Source organism: Capronia epimyces, assembly GCF_000585565.1.
Source record: "Capronia epimyces CBS 606.96 chromosome Unknown aczIQ-supercont1.3, whole genome shotgun sequence".
NCBI classification, from domain to species: Eukaryota; Fungi; Ascomycota; class Eurotiomycetes; order Chaetothyriales; family Herpotrichiellaceae; genus Capronia; species Capronia epimyces.
The window spans coordinates 3,190,756-3,215,227 of record NW_006912906.1 but is presented as its reverse complement, the minus strand read 5'-3'; the positions used below and the strand labels follow the sequence as shown (position 1 = coordinate 3,215,227).

Here is a 24,472-nt window from a genome sequence, read left to right as displayed (position 1 = left end):
GCATACTCTCGATACTTGGGTACAATCCAAGAGGCATGGGACCTGCTCCTGCCACATGGCCATGGTCGGTTCTTTCCTCGAGAGTACCATATATGACTCGAGGCAGCAAAACTACCACCTACATGTAGGCGCGCCTTATTGGCCCCAGGCGTTCGCTGTATTCAAACCTGCCAGCTTCGGCTGGTACCTCAGCTTCTCAAGGTCCTTGGGTGACTCTACGGTGACCCTGCAGCCTTTGATGTCTTCGCGCGCCAGGATCTGTTCGTACACCTTCGCGTAATCCGACGCCTTCAACTTCCATGCGTTGGCCTCGCCCTCGCACTCGGCATCGTACTCGACACGATAGTCGAGATATGCTTCGTTGAAGCGAACATTGGTCTGTTTAAGCTCGCGACACGCCACAGCTGCGAGCGAGAACAGAGCTCCCTGCGAAACGGCAGTGGCGCCGGCAGTCCCTTGCGTGCCGGCCCCGCCGGTGACCAAGGTCCACGTCGATGTCGGGTGGCCTTGCTCGAGCAAGTGTGGAATCGTGGCTCGGTACGCAGCTAGCATGGAAAGGAAAAGAAAAACTGTTAGTCTCGTCATGGAAGTATTTCAGGTGAGTGCATGACTCACAGAATGCACACTCGGCATTGATCTTCATGGTCTCACGATAGTAGCTGAGATCGACCTCGTAGAGGGGTGACCGGGCATTGAAAACACCCACTGTGGACATGTTTGATCAGCTGAACTGGCTTCTGCTGGGACTGTGCCACTTGAAAAAGGGACAACTGTGGTCTTCATACCTGCTGCGTAAACATGCTGGAACGAAGGGAGGGTCCCGGCCTTGACGCGGTCGACGACTTTCTGCACACCATCGTCGCTGGTCACGTTGCCCTCCACCGTCGTGATTCCTGTTTTCGTTCCAACATGCTTGTAGATCTTTTCCGCCGCGGCCTGGTTGCGGACTATGGCCAGGACCTCTCTCTTTGAACGTAGAGCGGCAATGATGACGGAAATACCAATGTTCCCCGTGGCTCCGACGACGAGTACTCTTTCCATATTGACAACCCTGTGCTGCAGCTGTTGGAATGCCTTTTAGCTTGCAACCAATATCAAAGGTCAAAGAGATGGCCGCAGCATTATATATGCCGGTCTTAGTCAGTATCAGTCCGAGGGCTCCCGTCATTGAGAACTCTGTTGTATTCGACAGCGACAGGTGCGGTCCAGAAGAGACCGAAAGCATGACTAAGCCAATCCGGCACCGGCACCAGTTGGCTCCGCTACCCAAGAATCGGTCTTGGAGGTGTCAGTTGCAGATTTGGGGAAGGGTTGTTATCTCCGTCCCGGTAGTCGAGATATTAACTATATATCTGACATCAGCTTATAAATTCCGGGCCTTGTGACATAGTTCGCATCCTGGCTTCAATCTCGGAACCGGCCACATGATCGTCGATGGGAGGCCTTGGTGTTGAGAATCGACCTACAAGTAGCGAGGATTTCCATCCGAACGGCAGACCCTGGTGCTAGAAAGTGGTCTCTGGCTTGAATGCCCTTGAAGGACAAGTAGAAAAATGGCTGCTGAACTGGCGAATTTCGAAGGCTACGTGAACCGGGTGATCCCGTTCAAGACAGTCGATGGTCTCGAGTTGAGCCTGGACGTGTTGTACCCATCCACGAAGCCGTCGTCACCTCGGCCGGTTGTGATACACTACCATGGAGGATTCTTGGTGAGTTCTCTTTCTCAATATCATGAAAGACCTGTCTGCTGACAACACCCCCCAGGTCATAGGAGACCGTTATGCCTTCTTCCCGTCCTGGTTGGCCCAAGCATGCGTCAGTCGAGGCTGGATCTTTGTCACCCCTGATTATCGCCTGATTCCCGAAGTGACTGCGCATGCTTCGGTAGAGGACGCCGTGGACGCGTATCAATGGGTCTTGAAATCTCTGTCCAGTCATATCGGCATCGAGCTCGGTCCAGTGGTGCTTGCGGGCTCCAGCGCGGGTGGCTTTCTGGCCTTGACTACTTCTGTCACCGTCACCCCAAAGCCAGCTGCGTTGGTCTCCATCTACGGAATGTTGGACATGGCCAACGAACGATATCTCACCAAGGGAAGCAATATATTCGGTCTACCTGTTTTCGACACCACCAAAATCAAGCAGTCTCTCACCGAGTTGAAGCAGCCAGTTTTGTCTGCATATCCCTATCCCGCCGATCCGAGCAGCGATCCCCGTATGGCTATCATCGCGACTCTTCACATCGACGCCCTCTTTCCCGATTATATGACGGGGATATCAGGTCTGACCGAAAAGGTAATCAACGAAGGCGTCGAGGCGATTCCCGCAAGCCACCGTTCATTGTATCCTTTGACCTTCGGGGACGTGGGCGACCTCCCTCCAACTGTTGTCGTCCATGGACGAAATGATTCGGCTGTACCTGCGGCGTTGAGTGAAGTTGCGGTTGAAAAACTACGCACTGCCGGTGTTAGCGTGCACTCGGAATTTCCAGACGTTGGAGAGCATGGTTTCGATAGAGTCGCAGGAAGGAAGTTGGAGCAGGAAACTACAGGAGAGCTCGCTGCTCCGAGCTTCCAGAGTTTGCGGAACACACTGAAAACGCTAGAACAGATGGTCGCCAAAGCAGCAGCGAGGCCTAGTTAGATATCTTGACCTTCTCGAAAAAGGGTGGTCCAGGCTTCAATGCTAATGCCCTCAGAAGAGGACCCTCTGGCATGCAATCAACTTGAAGGTCATGAATCCACCATTTCATTGTAAGGCCTGTTATATGTATAATGAGACCAAATACGGGGTTGCTCTACAGAGTGCCTCCCGCGGCCTCTCGGCTAAGCCTAACCCTAACCCTAAGGGTCCGGTTATTCTGTGCACACCTCTTTTTGCTGGGGTCTGCTAATCAGTGCACATAGCGCTAATCATTCTATGCACAGTCACATAATCGTAAGCGGAGCGCTCTCATTGGTCGGTTTAAGGCATTCAATATTATTCCAACGTGCCTCTTACGCCTGCGCTCTCTTACGCCTACGCTCTCTCCCTGACTTGCGTGCGCACCTCGCCGTTGTTGACGCTATTGTTGGCGCTGTTATTGCTCTCGGCGCTGTTAGCGCTGAAGCAATAGGAGGAAGTACACAAACCTTGAGGGTGTTAGATCTCGATCAACAACGCAACGCCGAGCCTACCTATCGACAACGAGTCCATTATAACTAAGTTGAGTGTGCACTAAGTAGTAATTTCTATAGAGTGAGTGCACTTTTACACTAAAATTTTGGTGTGGTGTAACTACACAGAATAAGTTAGGAAATATTACCGAGTGCACAGAATAACTAGATTATGTGCACTGTTTAGAAAACCACAGCGAAAATAGGTGTGCACAGAATAACCGGACCCTAACCCTAACCCTGTGCTGACAAAGATGTCAGTCACGTGATGCAGGTCGGACCTTGTTCGGCCCGAAATATCGTTGTCAGCCTCGCGCACGGCACCAGTGACTACCGGCCTGGTTCCTCGCACATAGACCGAGCGTGATCAAGATATAACAACTCACATGGCGCGTCCCGATGGAACCTACCGCTGGTGACAACGGCTCTACAGTTGATCAATCAGCAAAACGACCCAGAAATACACAATCATGTCTTGCATGCCGAGCCACCAAAAGCCGATGTATCCCGGTACAAGGATCTGACATCTGCGAAGCATGTACTAGACGATCTCGACAATGTGTCAAGCCCGGCCCGGTCAAGCAACGCATCAAAACCTCTCAGAAAATCTCAAGTCTCGAGGAGAAGATCGAGTTATTGACCAGGGCGTTGTCCGCTAAGGCGCAGGAGCACCCAGACAAGACTCTTCCTTCCACATTGTCTCCTGAAGCAACCACGCACGACTTCATCGCTGTAGAGACGTCGTCCCATGAAAATTGTAATAGAGAACTCGCTTCGGTGGTGGACAAGGCCAGAGAACGGATTGGTAACGTCGCTGACTGCAGAGATGTCCTCGGACAGCTTGATCTTCATGCTCATGATCGGATTGACGACCGCATTTTCCTGGATAGGCTCAAAGGCTTCATCGAAGGCAATCCTGAACTAGCGAAATCGTTCAGGGTCTTGCTCGACTTGGATCGGTCTGGCCCTGGTATCGGTCCTCCGCCGGAATATCATTCGCGGTCTCACATCTCTCACGTCTCTCACCAGCAATCAGCCTTCGGAGACCACCTCGCTTATGACGTGGTGGGACGTGGCCTGATTGATATGCCTACTGCGGAAGTCTTGCTCAATCACTATAATCTGACGATGCGGCCGATACTGCCTCTTTTAACTGCCTCTCACAGCTCGACGGCGGCAGGTCATCGATTGGCAACCCCAGTCTTGTTCCTCGCCCTCCTGGCAGTCACAAGTGCGGCGATTCTGCCATCCTTTACCTCTCGACTTGTGGAAGAACTACACGAGCAACTCGCGCGCGAGATCCTTGTTGTGGGAACGCCATCGATGGAGCTTATCCAAGCGGCGTTGCTCTACTCACAATACTGTATGCTACCCACGGGCTCACACTGTCCCATTTCGACTCTTCACGTTTCGGCCGCCGTGACTATGGCCTGTGACCTGGGGCTTTTCAACAGAGCGACGAGATTGGTCGCGGGGGAACAGTCCGAAGGACCAATGGAGGCAGCTCGGATGTGGTTAGCGTGCTGGTATGCAGCGTCAAGGTAAGATGCAGTGAGACCATCTTATTTGTCATATGTCTGATGCCTTTTGTATCAGTAATGCAACACTACTTCGGCAGAAATTGCCCGTATTACCGACAAGTGAAGTAGACTCCTGCCTGGCCGTGTTGTCACGGAATGAAAGCCATCAGCCTCATCTCCACGACCGATGGCTTTGCAGCATAGTCCGTCTCCAGATGATTCTGGAAGATGTTTCCAATATTCTGGCACCCGTGTCGGTGGGTACATCCGGGCAGACATTCGACGAGCCTGCCATGCAGTATAAAATGAGCATGCTGCAGCGTCGGGTGGAGGACTGGAAGTCCACTGTACCCGTTGGTGTCGATGAAGGTAAGTCATGACCCGAGCCCAGCTACTGTGCATCCTGACACCCCTTCGCAGCTCTCGTCAAGTTTCACATGAACACCGCCCGACTCTGTATCAACCACATTGCGATCCGGAGCTACGTGCGCAGACCACTGAACGTACATGGCGAAGTAGAGATGTCGGCCACACATTTCAATTCGCTATGTAGTTGCGTGGAATCCATACAAGGCATTCTGGAGACCTACATATCCTTCCCAGACTCGCTTGCCCGGTCTTTGCCCAACAGCTACCTTTCATGGACGCTATATGCCACGGTATGCATGATGAAGCTGGGACAGTTCATCGACTCAAGTCTCACCGATCGCGAACCTTCTATTGCCCAACTTGTCGATGCAACGATCGAAAAGGTTGCCAGAGTGTCGGAAAATGGATACCTACCGCAAGCGAAGGCGTGTGAAGGAGCATTCAGGAAATTGAAGCTTTGGTATCAGCACAAGAGGGCCATATGCATCAACGCCAAAGGACTACAGAACTGCATTGGTGATGGTAAAGGCTCGATTTACAGCGCCTTGGGCGCGACGAGCGACCCATTCTCGCTGGAGCAAGCTTCGACTGTGGCGACGTCCGGCATTGATGCAACACAGACCGTGTTGACGCCGGACATCAATCCGCACCGCCAGCTCTTGCCACCCAGAACGATGGCGGAGGAGGCCACAGAAGTGGCGTACGATCCCTCGACGTACGAAAACACCAACTGGGCTGAGTTCACCTTCGATTCTGATGCGATGCGCGAGTTCGACGCGTATATGATGGACGAGAATGAAGACGAGTCATGGCTGAGATCGTTCGTCACGGGATACCAAGGAGCTGATTCGGTTGAATGACATTAGATCTGATACTGCTTGCTCAATGCCAAACACCCAGCCGAGTCCACTGTATGCCTGCGGCAGTAAGCCCCTACGACGGGTGAGTCGCGGGTGTAGCGCGGCATCACCCACGTCGGGGGTGAGTTGGCAGACTACGGGAGTACTGTAGGTGGTCCTGAGCCTTGGCTTTTAGAGTTATCGCTAAGCTTTTCAGCGCGGGAACTGCCTCGGGCTGTGCCGCCATAGTGCCACTGCGGACTGTACCTATCAGGTGCCTATACGATGAATGTCCAAGGTAAACGGAAACGACGGGAAAGCTGATGCATCATGTACATATCTGACCTACCAGATGCCAGATGCCAGTGGAGGTCAAACACGCGTCTAGGAACCGTTGTCAGTTGTCAGTCATACAACGTCTTGCTCTCCCTCTGAAGTTTGTGACTGCGCCTTACCCCTCCATTCCACACTCAATTGGTAGTTTGCGTTCGCTGTTCGTGACTCTGGTCTGTCACTTCCGCTGCGCACTCACATTCCTTACCGAACGTTTCACCTGCCAAATTTCTCTTCTCTCACCGCTACTCTTGGCCAAGCTACCTTACCCAGAGCGCCCTGATTTCCTAGCTCCTCGTTTCATCCTCATCTCAACTCGTTCCCTGGGATTCTCACCATGTCTTATTACGACAACCAATATCAGGGTCAGGGCCAATACGGTCAGCAGCAGTCTCAACAGTCCTACAACGGCCCCCCTCAAGTCCCGGCACCATGGGTTGCAGAGTGGGATCCTCAGAACAACCGCTGGCTCTACGTCAACCGGGAAACCGGCCAACGTACCTTTGAATCTCCACAGCAGTCCTACTATGGCGGGAACTATGGCGGAGATTATGGTCAAGAATATACTCGACAGGCCCAAGGGGAATATTATCCACAAGATCCACCGAAGGAATCTCATACTGGTCGAAACATTGCCCTTGGTGCAGCTGCTGGGGTTCTTGGTGGTGCTGTGTTGATGCACGAGGGGGAGAAAGTTGGTGAGTAGGCTGCCTACAAACAAAAAGTCCTCCTTCATACTTCATACCATGTTCTACATCTGGAGTTGCTGCTGACATGTTGCAGAGGACAAATGGGATGATGTCAAATATGGAGCCGAGGATGACGTTGCCAATGGTATCCAAGATGTTGAGAACTTTCCCGAAAATGCCGCTCGCTGGACTGGAGAAAAGGTTCAAGACGTCGAAGACATCCCTCAGGATATCGAAAACAAATGGGACAATGGTGTTCAGGATGTTGAAGATATCCCCGAGGACGTCTCTGGCTGGGTCGGTCGGAAAGTAGGGGACGTTGACAGATTTGGGGACAACATTGACGATGCATACGACCAAGGTCGAAACGACACAAGCTACGATGACAACCGATACTAGCCGTCATGCAGTGAAGTTGATGTCTACGAGACACACTTTGACGAGCTCACCTTGAACAAACAGGTTGCGGTGGTACTGAGACATCGATGCATTGCTATGAATGTGAGGTGATGCTGGGTGAATACGAGCAATAGTATGGCTCTGGCTGACAATGAATGGACCTGGACCACATGACCAGAAGCGCAGCATAGCTGACACACCTGTTTTCCCACGCGCTCCATTCTTTCAAGATACCAATGAGAGAACAATTATTCTTCAATTTGCAAATCTGCAGTTTCTATCAATTGGACAAAGGGTAGACAATGGTAACGTGCCGGTCAGCTAACGATAGTTCTCTGGGTATATGCCAACAATGACTTCTTTGTTTACCCTCAAAGACAGCGCCTGATACCTGTTTTCCAGGCTTTGATTGCCACGGCATGACATTCGATGCAACAGCAACAGAACGAAGAACGAGTTGAATAATGTCCTCGAGGGGTGGGTGGGAGATTCCATTTCCCAGCGCAAAGGACACAACATGGAGCTGTCCAACAGCAGTCACGAGTACAGTGCCACACCATCACCACATGGCACCGCACCGCACCGCACCGCACAGCATCGCAGGAGTGTCCAGTGTTAGTGTCTGGTGTCCAGTGTCCAGTGTCAATGTCCATTGTCCAGTGTCCAATATCCAGGGTCCGGTGTCCATTATGCAGTGTCCATTGTCTAGGGTGGCCTCCTGACAAAGGATACAAACAAAGAAATGACTCCCTCACCACCGGTGATCTAAGACAAGGCAGTCAGACTATGCTGCCGGAAGCTTTAATCCTTGAGCCTGGCTTTGATCAACAAAGAGTGACAATACCCTCACTGCCGTTACAACTGCTGCGGGTCTGAAACCTCCTCGACTGCTTCACATGCAAAGTGAAAATGAAACCGCGATTTGCATAAGAATATCTTTAATCGACAGGCCAGGACCATCTCTTCTTCAATCACACCACACCCGCAGCAACCGTCTTGCCAGCCCAGATCTGAATAACAGCTGCATATTGCACATTCGCTTTTCAGTCAAGTTCAAGGTCGAGGTCAAGGTCAAGTTCAAGGTCAAGGTCAAGTTCAAGTTCAAGGTCGAGGTCAAGGTCAAGGTCAAGGTCAAGGTCAAGTTCAAGTTCAAGGTCGAGGTCAAGGTCAAGTTCAAGTTCAAGTTCAAGATCGAGGTCGAGGTCGAAGTCACGGTCAAGATCAAGGTCAAGGTACCGGTCAGGGTCAAGGTACCGGTCAAGGTCAAGATCAAGATCAAGATCAAGATCAAGGTCCAGTTCAAGTTGAGATTGAAGTTTTTCTCAAAGAAAAACAACCCACCATTCAGCCTGCTTGCTGCCTAGTGCTCTGAAATCGCAATGGCCACAACAGGTCAGTCGTCGTCCAGACCTTTCCCAGCCGCAGGGAAACAATGCTCAGTAACATCCAGTCCTTCGAAGGTGCCAGTAACATCCAGTCCTTCGATCGTTATCACTGACACCGAAACCGAAACCGAAACCTCAATGGACGTGGATGAAGACACAGCTGTTGCAACATACATTCTCGCCGAAACAGCAACAGCCACCTCGCCGTCCAGAAGTAGGGCGTCGTTGGCCTCCACTTCCACTTCCACTTCCACTCTCTCGGTCCCTGCCCATGAAGAAGGCGACAGTGGCTTATTTCACAGAGAAGAAGGCGACAGTGAGTCCAGAGCATTTCACAGAGAAGGCAACAGTGAGTCATTTTCCAGAGAAGAAGGATACTATGCATACGAGCAACCGTTCGATCCAGACTCCTACGAGAAGGAAGAGGAGCGGGACACGGACGCCATATTCCCCGGTGAGATATGGCAAGCTGAGTGGACGGAACTGAAGGCATGGTGGGACAACGACACTTCTGATCCCGAATTTATCGAAGTGGACGACTCTGACTCGGACTCGGTCGGTGAAACTTCCAACACTAATACAAATTCATTCGTCGGCGCCGGCAGACAGAGACAGAGACAGGCCAGGGTCGTGCCGTTGGATCGACATGGCATGCCTGACTTGCGCAAGTTGGCTATTGTGAATTGGCGTCTGGAGAGGCTTTCGATGCAGGACCAGGACCAGGACCAGGACGAGGACGAGGACTAGGACTATGACTAGGATCAGGACCATGCGGCCTGAGCCTAGGTCATGGTCATGGCCACGGCCAGTAGTTTCGTTCTTTTTAGTCAAGAGTGAAGAGTGACCTAAGGCATGCATGATAGACAAGGAGATGGAGATGGAGATGGAGATGGCGCAAATATCATTAGTAGAGAGAAACTTGAACTACCAACCCTTTTACCCTTGACGGGTAAAGATGGCGTAAAATATCATTAATATATTGTGATCGGAGAAAGAAACTTGAACTTCCAACCATTTTTACCCTCAATATATAAAGATAGCGTAAAATATCATAGTATATTGCAACCAGAGAGGAACTTGAACTTCCAGTCCTTTTGCCCTTGATGAGTAGATAGCCTGGCCAAGCAAGGGAAAGAGAGAGGGAGGGCGACCCAACCCTTACTAAATATCTGTACCTACAGTATCTACAGGTGTCAGGTAGTAAGTAGTAAGTATCAAAAATTGAAATATTCCATGTTCGCCATCAAAGGGGTATGGGTATTGGGGGAGCCCAGACTATATATGTAGGTATGCCTATCGTGCCTATGTATACCAGCCTTCTGAAAGGACAAGTCTGGGACTGCCTATATACCTGAAGTTAGTGCCTACATAAGTTTGACGGTAAGTACGTAGGTACGGAGGATATACATATATAAGGTAGGCAGGCACATAACAACCAGCATCTTCTGGACTTCTACCAATATCGGCCTGTCACCTATGGTTGTACCACATTAATAACTGAATGATAGTCATGGTCATAGCCATAGGCCAGGCTTGGTCTTGGTCATGGTCTTACGTCGTGGCTGGATCTTCCAGCGGGTATCTTACGAATATGTCTTTATCACCGTACGATGCGTCATCAACTAGCGCTGTGGTTGTGGTATGTTACTAGTAGCTTATAGAACAGCTCTATCGCACTTTCCATGATAGATCATAGATCATAGATCATAGATGATACATGACACATGATAGATGATATATGATAGAAAGAGCGTATCCATCCATCCATCAGTATCCTGTCAAACTTATGTAGGCACTGACTTGGGCATTCTCAGCCTTGCCCTTGCCCTTGCCCTTTAACCAGAAGGCCTAAGCCCTAAGGCTGGTATAGGCACAGCAACGTATATTGTCTGGAACCCCATACCCCTTTGATAGAGAACATGGAACATTTCAACCTCTCACATACTGTAGCCTAATCATCGTCGTCGTCGTCGTCGTCCACCACCACCTCTTCCTCCTCCTCCTCCTCCTCCTCCTCCTCCTCTCAAATACAGTAGCCTAATCATCATCCTCCCCCCTCCTCCTCTCCTCCTCCTCTCCAGATCACCTCAAACCAAGCTAATATCAAAGCCTCGGCTCGCTGGTCCCAGTGCCAGGGACAGGTCGAACGACAAAGCCCAAACGCGGGAAATGGACCTTGACCGCCCCGACGGCCGGCCCACCGCCGATTTTGTCCGGAGCCACGACCACCTCTTCCGGCGTAATGGCCAACAGCGTGCCGTGGGTCGGACTGTCTCGTCCGGTATCCTCGGGAGCCACAGTGACATGGGCGCCGACGACCAGACCATTGCGTTTATCTAGGGTGGCGTGTGGTGCTGCGGGCGTAGGGAGTAGTGGTATAGGCACTTCGACCGAGACCGAGACTTGACCCGGCACCACTTCCGCTGACGACGAAGATGCTGACGACGGAACCACCACCTCCTCCTCCGCTGACGACACCGACGCCGTCGCTCCTCCCAACCCCGGTAGGGCTTTGATGCGGTCCAGGACACGCTGGATGCCCGTCTCGTCGGTTCTCTCGACCCTCGTTTCCGTGCTGGGTAGACTGTCGAAGAAGGTCTTGACTCGATCGAACCAGGCAGCGAGCCCGGGATACCGATCGGCATTGAAGACGCTGGATATGCCCTCACCATCTCCATCTCTCACCCCGCCACCGCTCAGGTCGGAAATGCCTTGGCCGCGGCTGATTTTGTCACCCCAGTCGAGCTGGTAGTAGAGTGCGATGTCGGCGGCGCTGGGGGTTGGGCCGTCAAAGACCCAGTGGCGGTTGGAAATGGCGACAGAACCAGTACCTGGACCAGGACCAGCAACAGCACCAGCACTAACACCAGCACCAACACTTTTGGTGTTGTCGTTGCTACCCCGAAAAAGCGGCTCCAGCAAACTAAGTTGCAGATCCAACCCGCCCAGATTCTCAGGCACCTTGCGCTCCAATTTCTCCGCGTCGAGACTGTGGCCGATGAGATTGGCGCGGTCGGCGCCGAACCGTGTCCGCCACACGCTGCTGGGGATGAGACCCGTCGTGACTCGGAACAGGGGTCTATCTGTCCAGTAGGATGCGAAGCCACGGATCAGAGGGCGTTGAGACGATGAGGATGAGGCCGAGGCTGAGGACGAGGACGGGGCTGAGGCTGAGGATGAGGACGGTGTAGGAGTGGTGGTCGGCCCCGGGTACAGTGTGCCGAATCCTTCGGATGCAGGAAATCGGTGTTCGAGCACTTCTAGGATCAGGGACGTGTCGATGTAGATCTGGACATGGCATCACACATCACACCGTCAGCCTAGGGTTAGGAAGAAGGAAACATATCAATCGACAGCGACAACAACGACAGCAACAACAACGACAGCGACAACATCGACAGCAACAACAACGACAGCAGCAACATCGACAGCAGCAACATCGACAGCAACAACAACAACAGCAGCAACAACAACAGCAACAGCGACAACAGCGACAACAGCGACAACAGCAACAACAGCAACGACAACACCAACAACACCAACAACACCAACAACACCAACAACACCAACAACACCAACAACACCAACAACACCAATAACAGCATCATCCTCATCATCGACATCAACAACATCATCATCCTCAGCTGGCACGGCTGGCCTCTGTCCAGTCTAGCAACGCAACACTCCCGGGCTCACTCCCAGGCTCACTCTCACTCTCACTCTCACTCACCTCTCTCCCAATTGCCAGGATAGGTATCTTTCGATAGGTGATGTTGAAATTATCCTTCACAATAGGTCGCGGCATCATGGACGGGACAATGACGAATGCTGGATCCAGGGGAAGAATGTCAGTGACAGTGAGATAGATGGTTGGTTTTGAGCATGTCAGTGTCAGTGAGATAGATGGTTGGTTGGGATCATGTCAGTGTCAGTGAGACGGTCGGATGTGATCATGCCTTGCATGCATTAATGGAGCTGTGGGATACTTTGTAGGTATAGGTACAGGGGTCCGTTTCACTCACTATAAGGAATCTGCTTCAAGCGGAGCGCAAGCCTGACTTTCTGCGTGAACGGCGATGCTGGTCCCAGTCAGTGTCAGTGGCGTACAGGTGTGGCCAATAGGTCGCGAATCGAGTAGAGCAAAGAAGATAGAAGATAGAAGATAGAAGATAGGACATAGGACAGTGGTGTCTCTTACAATCATACCCGAACAGCACCACCGGTGGCGATGGCGATGGCGAGGGCGAGGGCGAGGGCGCCATCATGAGAATGAGAGAGGAGACTGGTGACTGGATCGGATTGGATTGAATTGGATTGAATGAGTAGGTAATGAATGACTTGATTGATCCGATCCGATCAGGGGCTCAGACACCTTAAAGGCAGCCCAGGAAAGGAGGAAAGGACTGCTGGCAAGTGTCTGTGTCTGTGTGTGTAAAAAGCACAGAGGACAAGACAATTAGACTTTGTACGTGACCTACTGTACACGGTACACAGTACACAGCGTGGTGTGAGAAGGAGGAGTCAGGGGCAGGGGCAGGGTCTGAATTTATCCAAAGCCAGAGTCCAAGTCAGAGTCAGAGTCAGAGTCATGGCCGAGTTTTCTCCTGTCCGAGACACAATGAATGCCTGGCCACGGTAAAGAGAACCGTCAATTAAGGGAGAAAAGAAAAATAGGAAATAGAGAATGGGAATAGTAATCAATCCGTTTCATTTCAGCCCAGCTTAAGCCCAAGCCCAGCTCAACGACACGGACACGGACATGGACATTGACATTGACATGGACAAGGCGTGCGACTCCGCTTCCAACTCAACCTCGGTTATATGTAATATGTAATATGTGATTATGATTGACTAATATCATGCTGAGGGATACGACTGAGAATCAACCATGACCGAGGCCTTGGCCTGACACCAAGCAGGCAAGCATCTCCGCGGAAGTGAGTGCTGCAACAGTATCCGTACAGCGATCACAAAGTCGGTTGAGAGAGCAGTGTACCGCTATAACATCTGAGATCCACCACGACGATGCCATTACGAACATAATTCGGATACTGTATACGGTACTTCCTTTTGCTACGGCATTTACATGACCAGTCAGCCTGATGGAATGAGGCTACATAGGTACATGGGTACTCGTCCTACTGGGACAATAGTACAGCGCACTCTGTTGTATACCTTGAGAAAGGTCCCATGCCATGGCCGAAAAGGTGAAGTTCAAAAACCCCCTGGGTGCCTGGGTGTTACTGATCACCCCTTCACCATCCATGACCAACAAAATGGCCCAGTTCTAAGGCGAGTGAACACCATGGGCGATGCAATCAAACACCCAAAGAGAATCAAGATAAGTCCTCTCTTCATCTTAGTAAATCCTCAGTCCGCAGCATTCAATCGATGTCGGTCGCACCGTCGCCTTGCGTCCCCACCATAGACGCACCAATTCCTCAACGAACGCTCGGTCAGACGCACTCCAACTGTCCAGACCCATGGCTGCCATGTCTTCACGACCAATCTCAACTTCGCCCTCGCGTTGCTCGCCTTGGTCGCCTAAAAGACCCTGTGTCTCCTCTTCCTCGACGCAACTCCCAGGCTGCATGGTGTCTTGGTCGATTGAGCCTGAATTGTCCTCCTCTTCGTCATCATCGTCATCATCCTGGTATGACCTGGCCCCTGATTCATTCCCATCGGTTCGTGTGATGGCTTCGGCAATGGTTTGGAACATGACCTCTGTCATGCGATGAAAGTACGCCACCAGTGCCACCTCCCGACTCTGTTCGTTGTCGCTGTCACCTTCGTCTCGCAAGAGTGCCAGATCTTGCTCGGTTTCCGCTTCTTCCGTCTCGGTGAATCCGCCGCGTCTGTCTCCAGCAGATGCCCACCACACAAGAGAGTCATAAGCCACTCGAGACCATGATGGAGGCTCCACAACCGCCTTGTTCACCGAGTATGACGATGCTTTGGACGGAAATAACAGACACTCGTCGGCATCGTTCCCCATCAGGCCGTTGGTCGTTCTGCTCGGCACGAACTGGCCGAGACCTTGTCGGAGACGCACAAATCGTTGGAAATCTCGCCAGGTGGATCTGATGCCTACTCTAGGAATGCACTTTGTGAGTTCCGGATCAGACACCACCATCCTAGGAAACACCTTTTTAGCAGCGTTTTCTGACCCAGCTTCAGGCATCACCACGAGGACATCGTAAAGCTTCGGCTTCGTCCCCAGCACATCGTCAGTCGTGCAAGCAATCCAACCGTCATTGAAAGCTATGGTAGACTCTGGAGAGCGTTGGCCAGCTTCAAGTTGTGGAATGTCCCCCACCCCCACGGTGAACAGCGGCCGAAGTCGAAGGCTTGGGGTGTCGGCCGAGGGCAAGTATGGAAGCAGTGCTTTTGATACAGATGACAAAATGGACATATTATATACTGACGTTCCGACGGTAAGCTTGAGGCAAAACCTAGAATGTAGCAGACTTACCAAGATTACAACTGGACTGAACGGGAGTGTCTGCGACGATTAAAATGCGCTTGCGGAGTAAGGCCGCCCGGTAGAGGGGGAACAGGAGAGGACCGAACAGATCCACCGACTCTAGTAAGGTCAGGGCAGGATGGTGAGGCGTCAAGGCGTGGTGCGACGACAAGAATGTGGTCGCTATACTCATTGACCGAGATTTTCGGTACCCAGATGCGGGTGGTCGGGTGCCCAAATCGTCATCGTCTTGTTCCGGCTGCTCTTCCGGCCCAAGCCTGTATTTCTCCCAGTATTCTTCGAGGGCGGTGGTGTCTTCGACATTCTGAATCTGCGTCCTGCTTGGCGTCAACCGCCTGTTGAGGCCACCGTCATGAATACACACCTTGCGAGTGCCTGCAGAGCTGCCGCATGACGCCAACTGCGGCCGGTACGACCGTGATCAAGGGGGACCAGCACACCAATGGCCAACATGCGCGCTGCCCGTTCGGACTGCCCATCAGGCTTGTTGATAAATGCGCTGAGACCGCTGTATTCATCGTGGATGAAGTATCTTCCCATGTTCAGTCTTTTCCCGTCGCCAACATGTGTGCCACTTACACCAGATCCTCCTCGACGTTGTGTAAGCCCGAAGGTAATGATTTGAACTCGACAACGCCCTCGACCTGGGCTGCAGTTTCGAGTCAGTGCGGAACCGCGATGTTCGCAGGTGGAAGCTGACCTCCGTCGATCGACCTGTGCCATACTAAGGTGTATCTCGGGGCCTGTCAGATCAAGTAGAGACAACCATCTAACGGGGCCGGAGGCATACCCTTTACGATGGTCAAAGTTAACCAAGAAGGCCGCCGCAATCGAAGGAACAGGGGCTTCATTGGTGGTGTCAATGCTCAAGGGACTTCGGTCCGCCATATGTGAGTTGCTGTGGGCATAATAGAGATATGAGCTACCGTGTCACTACCGTGGATATGAATGCCGCTGATAATGGCATACACATCCGGACCAAGCGTAGACGTAGACGTAGACCTTGACAACGCCGGTCCATTGGGAATCGCATGGAACGAGTCCAGCATGTTTAGTCTCGGCCGTCGCAGTCGCAGTCGGGAGACGTTGCTTCCCTCTCGCGCTGGGAGAAGGTTTGCCGAGGCCTAAGCCTAAGTCCCCGCGATACGCATTCCCTCCGTTGCAGTCCCTATTCGTGTTGGAGCCGAATAGGAGAAGAGAAGATCCAGTGCCGGTACTATGGTACTCTGGACTCTGTAAATGTGCAGCTTCCCAGCGCATCCTGTAATCTATTCAAGCAACTGACTACCCTTTGTCTTCTTGAATACATACGATACGCCACCGCCCCCAAGCATGTCAGGCTCCAGACGCACAATGTGTTCGAGACAAACATCGTCAATGGCTGACATGACCTGGTTCACAAGCTCCTTGCCGTCTTCTGGTTTGGACAGTATTGAGGTATCCAGATGCGCAAATTTCATGAGCTCTTGGGACTCTGCTTCACGGTGAGTCTCGGCTAGTGCTTCAGACTCCAGACTCTTCCGAGCTCGTGATGTCGGCCTTTCAGGACCATCGGCCACGAAGGCAGTGATATCTGGAAACTCCTCCTCCGAATCTTCAACAGGAGCATCCAGTTGTTCCGCGTTCTCTGCCAAGGCTTCGGCTGTTGCAACTCTCGGTCCTGTTCCGTGGCAATCACATTCAATCAAGTCGTGTGTGCGCAATCCCTCACTTTCATCCAGACGGAACAGGTCTTTCAACTCCTCCTGGCTGAATGTCGAAGTCTGTCCTTTGGCGCCTGGCTCGAGAAGTCCCGATGAGCTAGCCGATCGGCCTTGCATGATGCTGTCAGCCAAGGCTCTCTTGACCACCTGCCGCTGCCAGATTTTCTCCTCGATGGTGCCTTTGATCAGGAACCTGTAGATCTTGCAGTGTAGCTTCTGACCCTGTCTGTGTATACGTGCCACAGCTTGATCGTCCGTTGCCGGATTCCAGTCGACGTCAAAGAGGACAAGTCGGCTCGCGCCAATCAAATTGAGACCCACGCCACCCGCCTTTGCGCTTAACAAGAAAGCAAATGACTGCGCAGATGTTGACTGATTGAATTGATCCACGAGCGGTTGTCTTTTCTTCGCTGCAATGGACCCATCGAGGCGGAGATAGGGGAGGTTGGAATTGACCAGCAGCTGTTCGATCAAGTTCAATGTTGATGTGTAATTTGAGATCAAGACCACCTTCTCACTGGTATTGTGCCGGATTTGCTGCAGGAGTTCGTCGAGTAGGCGAATCTTGCATGAGAGAGAATTGTGGTATAGCTTAGACAGCCCCTCAGGAAGCATCTCGTTCAACGTGGTAAGTGACGAGGAAGGTGTTACGTCGTCGTTGCCGAACTTGGGATCCATCAGAGCAGGACTGTTGCATAACTTCTTCAAGATAGTGATCAGCTGGAAGGCACTCTCGTTGCTTCGGAGGGCGCTATGAAACATCGGAGACTTCAAGATATGTCTGTAAATCTTGGCCTGACCCTGTGTCGGTTTGCAAAATAGCACGTATTCGGTTTTTGGCGGCAGGAACTCGGACAAGATATCGGCGGTTCTGCGCAGTATGAATGGCGATGTCGTACGAGCCAATTCTTCACTGGCTTCGTGTCCCCGTTCGATCTCACTTTCCGACGCATCAGGCTGACGGCTTCTCATAATAGGCCTCTCAAAGTCTCTGATAAAGCCTTTTTGCGAGCCCAGACAGCCATCATTTACAAAGTTGACCATGGCGAAGAACTCTCCAAGGTCGTTCTGTATGGGGGTCCCGGACAGAATTATCCTCCTGCGAGTGTTTAGTGACTCGATAGCCTGAGCGTTCTTGTTCTTCATGGTCTTCAGACGGTGGCCCTCGTCGCAGATAACAATATCGATCGGATGGCCCCTGGCGAGATCATCGGCCACTACTCTCAACCTTTCATATCCAATGATCATCACCTGATAGACTTTGCCGTCAAAATCACTGATGCGGCTGTTTTGATCCTCGAACTCGAGCACACCCAGCCTGTCCGAGCCGAGCCATTTTTTGAACTCACGCTTCCAATTTCGAATCAAAGAAACTGGGCAGACAATCAGAGCCTTTTTTATGACCGGTGGATCCCTGTACACGGGAGACTGCCGTAGCAGCGTCCACAAGAGAGCAATTGTGGTTAAGGTTTTGCCCAGACCCATGTCGTCCGCAAGAATACAACCTTGTCCATCGAAATTACGCAGTCCCATAACGCATTCATAGAGAAATTTGACTCCTTCTTTCTGATGTGGTCGTAGTAGCCTACCGATGACAGGGTCTAGAACGACATCGACTGTCTGACGACCCGCGGGTACATGTTTAGGCCTCTTGAAGACAAGCGCACCATCTGCATCAGGATCGTGCCGGGGCCTAGGGGTCTCAGCAGTCCCTCGGGGCAAGATTGTTGTCTCTTTCAGAGGTTGCCTGAACGCAGATACAAGATTTGTTTTCAAGGGACCATGCTTTTGACTCTGTGCCTTTTCATGCTGGATCTGCGCCTTCATCTGGGCTTGTATGCTCTGTTTGGGGTGTTGGGGTGCAGATGATGACGCGGAGAGAGGTTTCGAGGTAGAATCCCTGTCGAGCTTCGTGGCAACAGCTTTCGGTTTGACAAGCGCGAGATGTTCATTTTTTTCGATACAAGAATCGACCTCAACCTCTTTGCCGCCAATGGTCAAGGTCGAACCAGGCAATAGTGGGCTCGAAAACGCCGTGCGCCCTATGCTCTTTCCCGATCTGTTGTAAAGCGTTGCAAAACCACGAGCAACAGTAAGCTGTCCATCGTCGGTCCAGGTCTTGTTTTTCTTGTTTGTGGGGGCACGCCTGGTAACGCAATTAGCAAGGAGGATCTTTCGTGGGGTCAGTCAATATACCATAACACCGTGTAATAGCTCGTGAGGCCATCTGCGTCCGACTCCGCAAGATTCTCGACGGAACTTGAAGGATTGGGGATATCTCTAAGAGCTGATCTAGCCGACGTACTATATGAGGGCTTGCGACCTCCGCTGGGCGCAGCTGGTCTCTCCCTAGTTGAGTCCTCCGGAGGACTGAGCTTTCTTCGCTTGTTGGAAGGGGTTCCGATGTCGTTACTTTCGTTGCTAGGAAGGGACTTTCTGAGGGTCAATGGCTTAAATGGCTTTGACAACATGACGCAAGTGTGAACTGGCGCTTCCGAGGTTGCCCTTGTCTACACAAATACGAACAAGTTCATCTTTGTGATTCTCGACTTGACAATGAAAGAAAGCGCGTCGCGACGCGTCGATGCGCATAAAGTGGCTTGGCATACCACGAAGTCACGTGCTCCACTGTTTGCCGGCCACCCAGCAGCCTCGTTTGGTATGATACTTCAGCTGTGACTGCAGAAAAGATCTTAGCGTTATGTAGCTTTGGTTTTGCTGTTTCTAGAAGATTGGTTTTTCTAATGTATGATCAAGATTTGAAGACTAACTTCTCGCTATTGGATATGTTGACGGCTCATGTAACGCCCAGGAATTGGCGGAAGAGGACTAAAGACACTCCCACGCCATCATCTCGCTTCAGACCCAGACAGGCCTAACCATTGAGCGTAGTCACAAACACTATGGCAAGGCAGAACATTGATTCCAAATGGTCATGCCCATCGACGATACATATGGTAAGAAATATGACAGAGCCAACTAGGAGGGCTGGAAAGGACGATCGTGAGAATAAAAAGAGCGCGCCACTGGCCACTGCAGCTGCTTTGGTGAAGAGAACAGCCGCCTGGCTGAAAAGGGATGGATGGATGGGATAATCTTCCAGTTTTCCGCAAGAGTGCAGACCCGGTTCTTTCTTGTCTGCTTCTGGGCAGCTATTTCTCAGTTGTAGCTCCGTCTGCAAAGCCTGTACCATAGCTCTCAGCTCCTGGATCTCGTCCATGGCCACGCCCATTCGCTTCTGCAGCACGAGCATTGGTGATTTGGCAGATGTTGGGGCATCTGGAGGCGGCGTGCAGGGTGAGAGCGTAGCAGGACGGCAGGGTGACTCGGGCATGTCGGATCGTAGTTTCAATGGCGACAGGGGATGTTTGCGCCCCACTGGAGACCTGATACCCCAGTCGGGCTTCATTCGCCACATGCGGAATGGGGTGTTTGGGCCAGCCGGCGATGCTGCGCTCGCTCTATCAGCCGGCGAGGTGGGTGACAAAGCCATAGTCCTGATTTTGCGGGCTCCCACCGGTGTGCCGCAGTGGGCGATGCTGCTGTTCAATGGCGTATCGTACTCACCCTCGGATCTCCATTTAATGGAACTGAAAGTAGTACGAAGGATCTTCAATAACACGTCTTCGCTTCCTGCAGCTGTGTCGATGGACAGGGTTAAAGACGGCATGGGCGAAATGGGGGGTGTATCGTTGAACCTGAGCATTTGGCCAAGAGAAATTTTGAGGGCTGGGAGCAGATACATGGATCCCCACTGTTCAATTGCTTCGATCCAGCCCTGAAACTCCTTGAATGATTTGGTGTCGTCAAGGTCGAACCGGGAGATCTCAGACATGCAATAACGTCCATCTGCGTCGATATGGTGGTAGTTTACGATCGCCGTGGAATTATCGATGGCACAGGAGAATGATATAGGCTTCTCGAGCACAGGGTTTGGAGCACTGCAGCGTCTGAAGAGGAGTTGCATTGCACGGACGCAGTGAGCACCAGCAACTGCACAATGATTTTTGGCAGATTGAACAGCGTCACCTGACGCAGCTGACATCCGCTCAAAAACAAGAAATGGGCTGTAGGTAGTAGTCCCAGGAGAGACAGTGCCGGTTGCAAAGTCCACGATGGTGCCCGCTGCCGAAGTGCAGTTTGGAAGGATCGTCAGTTCGTTCTCGCTGAATGCAGAGGTCTTGAAGCCAGTTATGAGACTTGGGCGAGGAGCAGGTAGCTCAAATATGCTCTCTTGGGCTTTGACTGCGCGTGGGGGAAGAGCTTCTCGATTCAACTTCGGAGCTAGGCATCGATGCAAAAGTCGGCTTTCGCTGATAGGAGGTAGGGCATTCGGCGGAAAGATCAACGTAGAACTGAAGCCTTTTCCCGTTGCCAGTTGGTTTCGCCATTCTCTCTCCTGGGCGGAAAACCGAGACAGATTCTGCAAACATGGCTGTAATCTATCGGCAAATGGGCCCGATATTTCCGCCAGTTGCATGCTGTCGTTGAACACGATTCGGAAGGCGCTGAGGACGCTTGTTCGAAAGTCTGACCATCCAAGGTGACTGCCGTCAATCGCTCTCAACAATGACACTGTCGATTCTGCAGCCGAGCCGGAGGACTCCATAGTCTTTAGGGGAGGAGCCTGCGTCTTAGACAAGCTGCTGAGAAGCCCGCGGCGATGACGGCTGTGCGACGGTGGTCCAAAGCCTCTGGACGTGCTGGCAGAGTCGCCCAGAGAGAAGTCGGCCCAGTGTGGACTGGGAACGAACGAGAAGATGAAATCGCGGGACACAGTACCAGAAAATATGTCTTCGCCGCACGGATAGCATCGTGTGCCGGTAACACATACTCGGCGGCTATGCAGGAGTACATAGAAAGCCAAACGGGTCTTAACTTTATTCACCAACCTCGTTACATTAGATATTGAGCCGGCAAGGCTCACAGGTAGTATAGTAGCGACAAGAGCTGTCAAACCATGAGACGATGGTGCGTGGCAGCACAACATCACAACTGCCCGGCGAATCGGCGACCCAGGTGTTCCTTATCATCGGGCGCGTAGTTCAAACAGTACCGGCGCATCTGGGAAGAGGCATTGTCGGTCATCAACCGATAGACTGATGGCGCCAGAGCCAGACGTTCGGTTGGTTCCTGAGACCCCATATTTCGGTCAGCGGCTACGAAAATGATGGGGTATAAATAGGACGAAACCTCGACAGCGCGTAGCATCGCTACGCAAGTGAAAGGGCCGAAGCGAGTGTTCAAGAACCAGATCACTGGACACAGGAGCACTGCATGTTCGACAGCATGTCTCACGAAACGAAGACCCAGCGCCTCTGCTCGAGGTGAAGAAACAACTTGGAAGGGATGAAGGGCACCAATAGGAAGACGGAAAGCTGCGACAGTCTCTGGCTATGCCAAACAGGCAGCTATCCCGAAAAAACGAAAGGAAACTGTGCCGAACATCGCAAACAGGGCAAACAAGGCAAACAGTCCATCCATTCTGCTGGACGATGGACGATTACGATGGCTGTGAGACGGAGCAAGATGAAGCAGTGTTCTTTTCCAGCTGTTCTCACATCTGAGATGCAATAACCCGAGACCTGGGGTTCGGGTGAGGGTCTAAACTAAGTTACTGTATCAGGAGCCCTCCGAGCCCCCAACGATACTCGTGTATTCTGCGCTTCCTCTCTGCCCATTCTCTCCTCGTATTTCTCCAAGATCACATGCCCTGCACTGGCAGTGGATGTGGATGATCGAAGCCAAGGAAGCTGTCATTCAAGTTGAAGCTTGCTGCTGCCAATTTCGCTGTTGCGGCTGGGTGGTCTGCAATGCAAGCACGACGGACACCTGCAGTTCTGCCTGCGCCGTCGTCAACCCCTTCATTTTTTCTGTGTTAGGTCTTGTCTTGCTATGCATCTGTCTCTTTGCTTCATCCCTGAACACAAAGTCTGCGCCGTGTGACCAGGCCTCGGGGTCTCCCCTGCGTTGGATTTTTGGATTTCCATTGGCACAGTCACCGTTCCATTGTTAATGGACCTCCTTTGAACCTCCACATTTGACAACCCTTACCGGCATGTTAATTGGAAGACAGGCTCTTTCGAAGTTGTGAGATATCTTTCGGAGACCACCATCGAAACCACAACATCCACATGAAAACGTCAACGCCAACATTGACTCAGCTATATCGCTAATATCGCAATGCCTTCGACCCCTTCCTCCAACAGCCGCATCAATGCAACGGCCGTCGAGAATGCTTTCCCGACCCCCTCTACCGGCGACAGTTCCGACGCCTTTTATCGAATCAAAGGTAGCACCGGCATGTCTCCAGCGCCCAAACGGATGATCAACCAGAACCGCGCGCAGTCCACCCCGCCAGAAATTACACACTCGACCCAGTTTGGCATCCTCACCAAAAGCACCGACGGGCATTTATCGGACGTCGCAAGCTTGGAACGCTCCTGGCAGAGGCTACATTTATCCAAGAAGAAGAGCCAATACTATAGCGACGCCTTTGCCTCCCGAGAACCAACCAACACCGCAAAGGATCGAGTGGCAAAAGACTCAGTAGTGCTTGCTGAAATCAAGCTGAATTGCTGCGTAAGGGCACTCATACTAGATGGAGATAGTCGCTAACTATCTTCACAGCTGGAATCTGAGAAAGAGTTTCTAATCGATCTGTCCTTCCGGTTGTCGGAGATTTATCAGCGGCCTGCATCTTGTATCATGGCCATGGCGTCTACAGAGGTTACAATGCTTCTCGGAGGTAATTCTGAACCCGCATATCATCTCACCATTACAGCTCTCTCCTCGGAGATAGCTGCCACCAAGAACAAACGAAGCACGCATCTGATACAAGATTTCGTGCTCGATACCTTGCAAATTCCTCCCAAGCGAGGGGTAGTGCACTTCGAAGCAGTCGCCGAGGAGAATCTGGCCACAAATGGGATGACAGCGCTACAAGAGATTGAACAATTGGAAAGACAGTCGAACGAGGAGGACGGTCTCTTGAGAGCACTCAGCCAACACAGGAGCAGGAGGAACAAGAAGTCAAGCATACCAGCACTTACCGAAAGGGTGAAATCCGGGTTTCCATCTTTCAGGGCTGCAACTCCGGGAAATCAGTATTTCAACACAGCCGCAACCGTAGAGACGAAGTCGACTGAAGCAAGTGGCCCAGGTAGGAAGCGCGTTAAAAGAAGACAGAGCATTCTTGCCTTTTTCAGAAAATGACAGGAAAGTACGACTCCAATGCGCTTCTGGTTTCGACTCCATTTGATCATGTTCGATCCACTGTTGGAATAGCTGCGCAGCTGGCAAAGCGGTCACTCTGGCATAGTGGTGTGCAATCATCAGCTACTGTGCATACAATACAGGATCATTTTTGAATACCACCTCTTGTAATACCTCTTTGGTTATTGTCAGTTGTCGTATACCTTGCACTCGCTGTCTTGCAAATCTTCGTTGTCGACCTCACCTGCGCAAATCACTTCGGCCTCAGCACCCGGTCTTTATCTCTCATCTCAACCTCTCTAGCCTCGTCCTGGCAGATAATCACCTCTTTGTCTATAAAATCTTCTCCTAGGTAGAGCCACTAGACAAATCGCCGGACCAGCA

General features: G+C 51.8%; 10 protein-coding genes across 10 annotated transcripts; 5 read left to right on the top strand and 5 right to left on the bottom strand.

Moving 5' to 3' along the window:
• Window positions 1-135: 135 nt before the first annotated feature.
• On the bottom strand, window positions 136-1,041 carry A1O3_04434 (uncharacterized protein; the record flags this gene model as incomplete). Its single annotated transcript, XM_007734563.1, has 3 exons — window positions 136-545; window positions 616-705; window positions 786-1,041. The coding sequence occupies 3 exons, from the start codon at window positions 1,039-1,041 to the stop codon at window positions 136-138; spliced, it is 756 nt and encodes a 251-aa protein (XP_007732753.1).
• A 512-nt stretch (window positions 1,042-1,553) lies between these two features.
• A1O3_04433 (uncharacterized protein) lies at window positions 1,554-2,640 on the top strand (the record flags this gene model as incomplete). Its single annotated transcript, XM_007734562.1, has 2 exons — window positions 1,554-1,709; window positions 1,765-2,640. 2 exons carry the CDS (start codon window positions 1,554-1,556, stop codon window positions 2,638-2,640), a joined length of 1,032 nt encoding a protein of 343 aa, XP_007732752.1.
• Window positions 2,641-3,551: 911 nt separating this feature from the next.
• Window positions 3,552-5,901, top strand: A1O3_04432 (uncharacterized protein; the record flags this gene model as incomplete). Its single annotated transcript, XM_007734561.1, has 3 exons — window positions 3,552-4,693; window positions 4,749-5,041; window positions 5,093-5,901. 3 exons carry the CDS (start codon window positions 3,552-3,554, stop codon window positions 5,899-5,901), a joined length of 2,244 nt encoding a protein of 747 aa, XP_007732751.1.
• A 649-nt stretch (window positions 5,902-6,550) lies between these two features.
• A1O3_04431 (uncharacterized protein) lies at window positions 6,551-7,301 on the top strand (the record flags this gene model as incomplete). The annotated part of the gene is made up of 2 exons (XM_007734560.1): window positions 6,551-6,911; window positions 6,997-7,301. 2 exons carry the CDS (start codon window positions 6,551-6,553, stop codon window positions 7,299-7,301), a joined length of 666 nt encoding a protein of 221 aa, XP_007732750.1.
• Window positions 7,302-8,824: 1,523 nt separating this feature from the next.
• On the top strand, window positions 8,825-9,433 carry A1O3_04430 (uncharacterized protein; the record flags this gene model as incomplete). The annotated part of the gene is made up of 1 exon (XM_007734559.1): window positions 8,825-9,433. One exon carries the CDS (start codon window positions 8,825-8,827, stop codon window positions 9,431-9,433), a length of 609 nt encoding a protein of 202 aa, XP_007732749.1.
• A 1,356-nt stretch (window positions 9,434-10,789) lies between these two features.
• Window positions 10,790-12,491, bottom strand: A1O3_04429 (uncharacterized protein; the record flags this gene model as incomplete). Its single annotated transcript, XM_007734558.1, has 3 exons — window positions 10,790-11,974; window positions 12,041-12,346; window positions 12,417-12,491. The coding sequence occupies 3 exons, from the start codon at window positions 12,489-12,491 to the stop codon at window positions 10,790-10,792; spliced, it is 1,566 nt and encodes a 521-aa protein (XP_007732748.1).
• A 1,554-nt stretch (window positions 12,492-14,045) lies between these two features.
• Window positions 14,046-16,058, bottom strand: A1O3_04428 (uncharacterized protein; the record flags this gene model as incomplete). The annotated part of the gene is made up of 6 exons (XM_007734557.1): window positions 14,046-15,106; window positions 15,159-15,490; window positions 15,535-15,702; window positions 15,750-15,819; window positions 15,871-15,905; window positions 15,961-16,058. The coding sequence occupies 6 exons, from the start codon at window positions 16,056-16,058 to the stop codon at window positions 14,046-14,048; spliced, it is 1,764 nt and encodes a 587-aa protein (XP_007732747.1).
• Window positions 16,059-16,438: 380 nt separating this feature from the next.
• On the bottom strand, window positions 16,439-19,344 carry A1O3_04427 (DNA repair and recombination protein RAD54B; the record flags this gene model as incomplete). The annotated part of the gene is made up of 2 exons (XM_007734556.1): window positions 16,439-19,019; window positions 19,070-19,344. The coding sequence occupies 2 exons, from the start codon at window positions 19,342-19,344 to the stop codon at window positions 16,439-16,441; spliced, it is 2,856 nt and encodes a 951-aa protein (XP_007732746.1).
• Window positions 19,345-19,748: 404 nt separating this feature from the next.
• On the bottom strand, window positions 19,749-21,482 carry A1O3_04426 (uncharacterized protein; the record flags this gene model as incomplete). Its single annotated transcript, XM_007734555.1, has 1 exon — window positions 19,749-21,482. One exon carries the CDS (start codon window positions 21,480-21,482, stop codon window positions 19,749-19,751), a length of 1,734 nt encoding a protein of 577 aa, XP_007732745.1.
• Window positions 21,483-23,056: 1,574 nt separating this feature from the next.
• Window positions 23,057-24,088, top strand: A1O3_04425 (uncharacterized protein; the record flags this gene model as incomplete). The annotated part of the gene is made up of 2 exons (XM_007734554.1): window positions 23,057-23,455; window positions 23,504-24,088. 2 exons carry the CDS (start codon window positions 23,057-23,059, stop codon window positions 24,086-24,088), a joined length of 984 nt encoding a protein of 327 aa, XP_007732744.1.
• Between the last annotated feature and the right edge of the window lie 384 nt (window positions 24,089-24,472).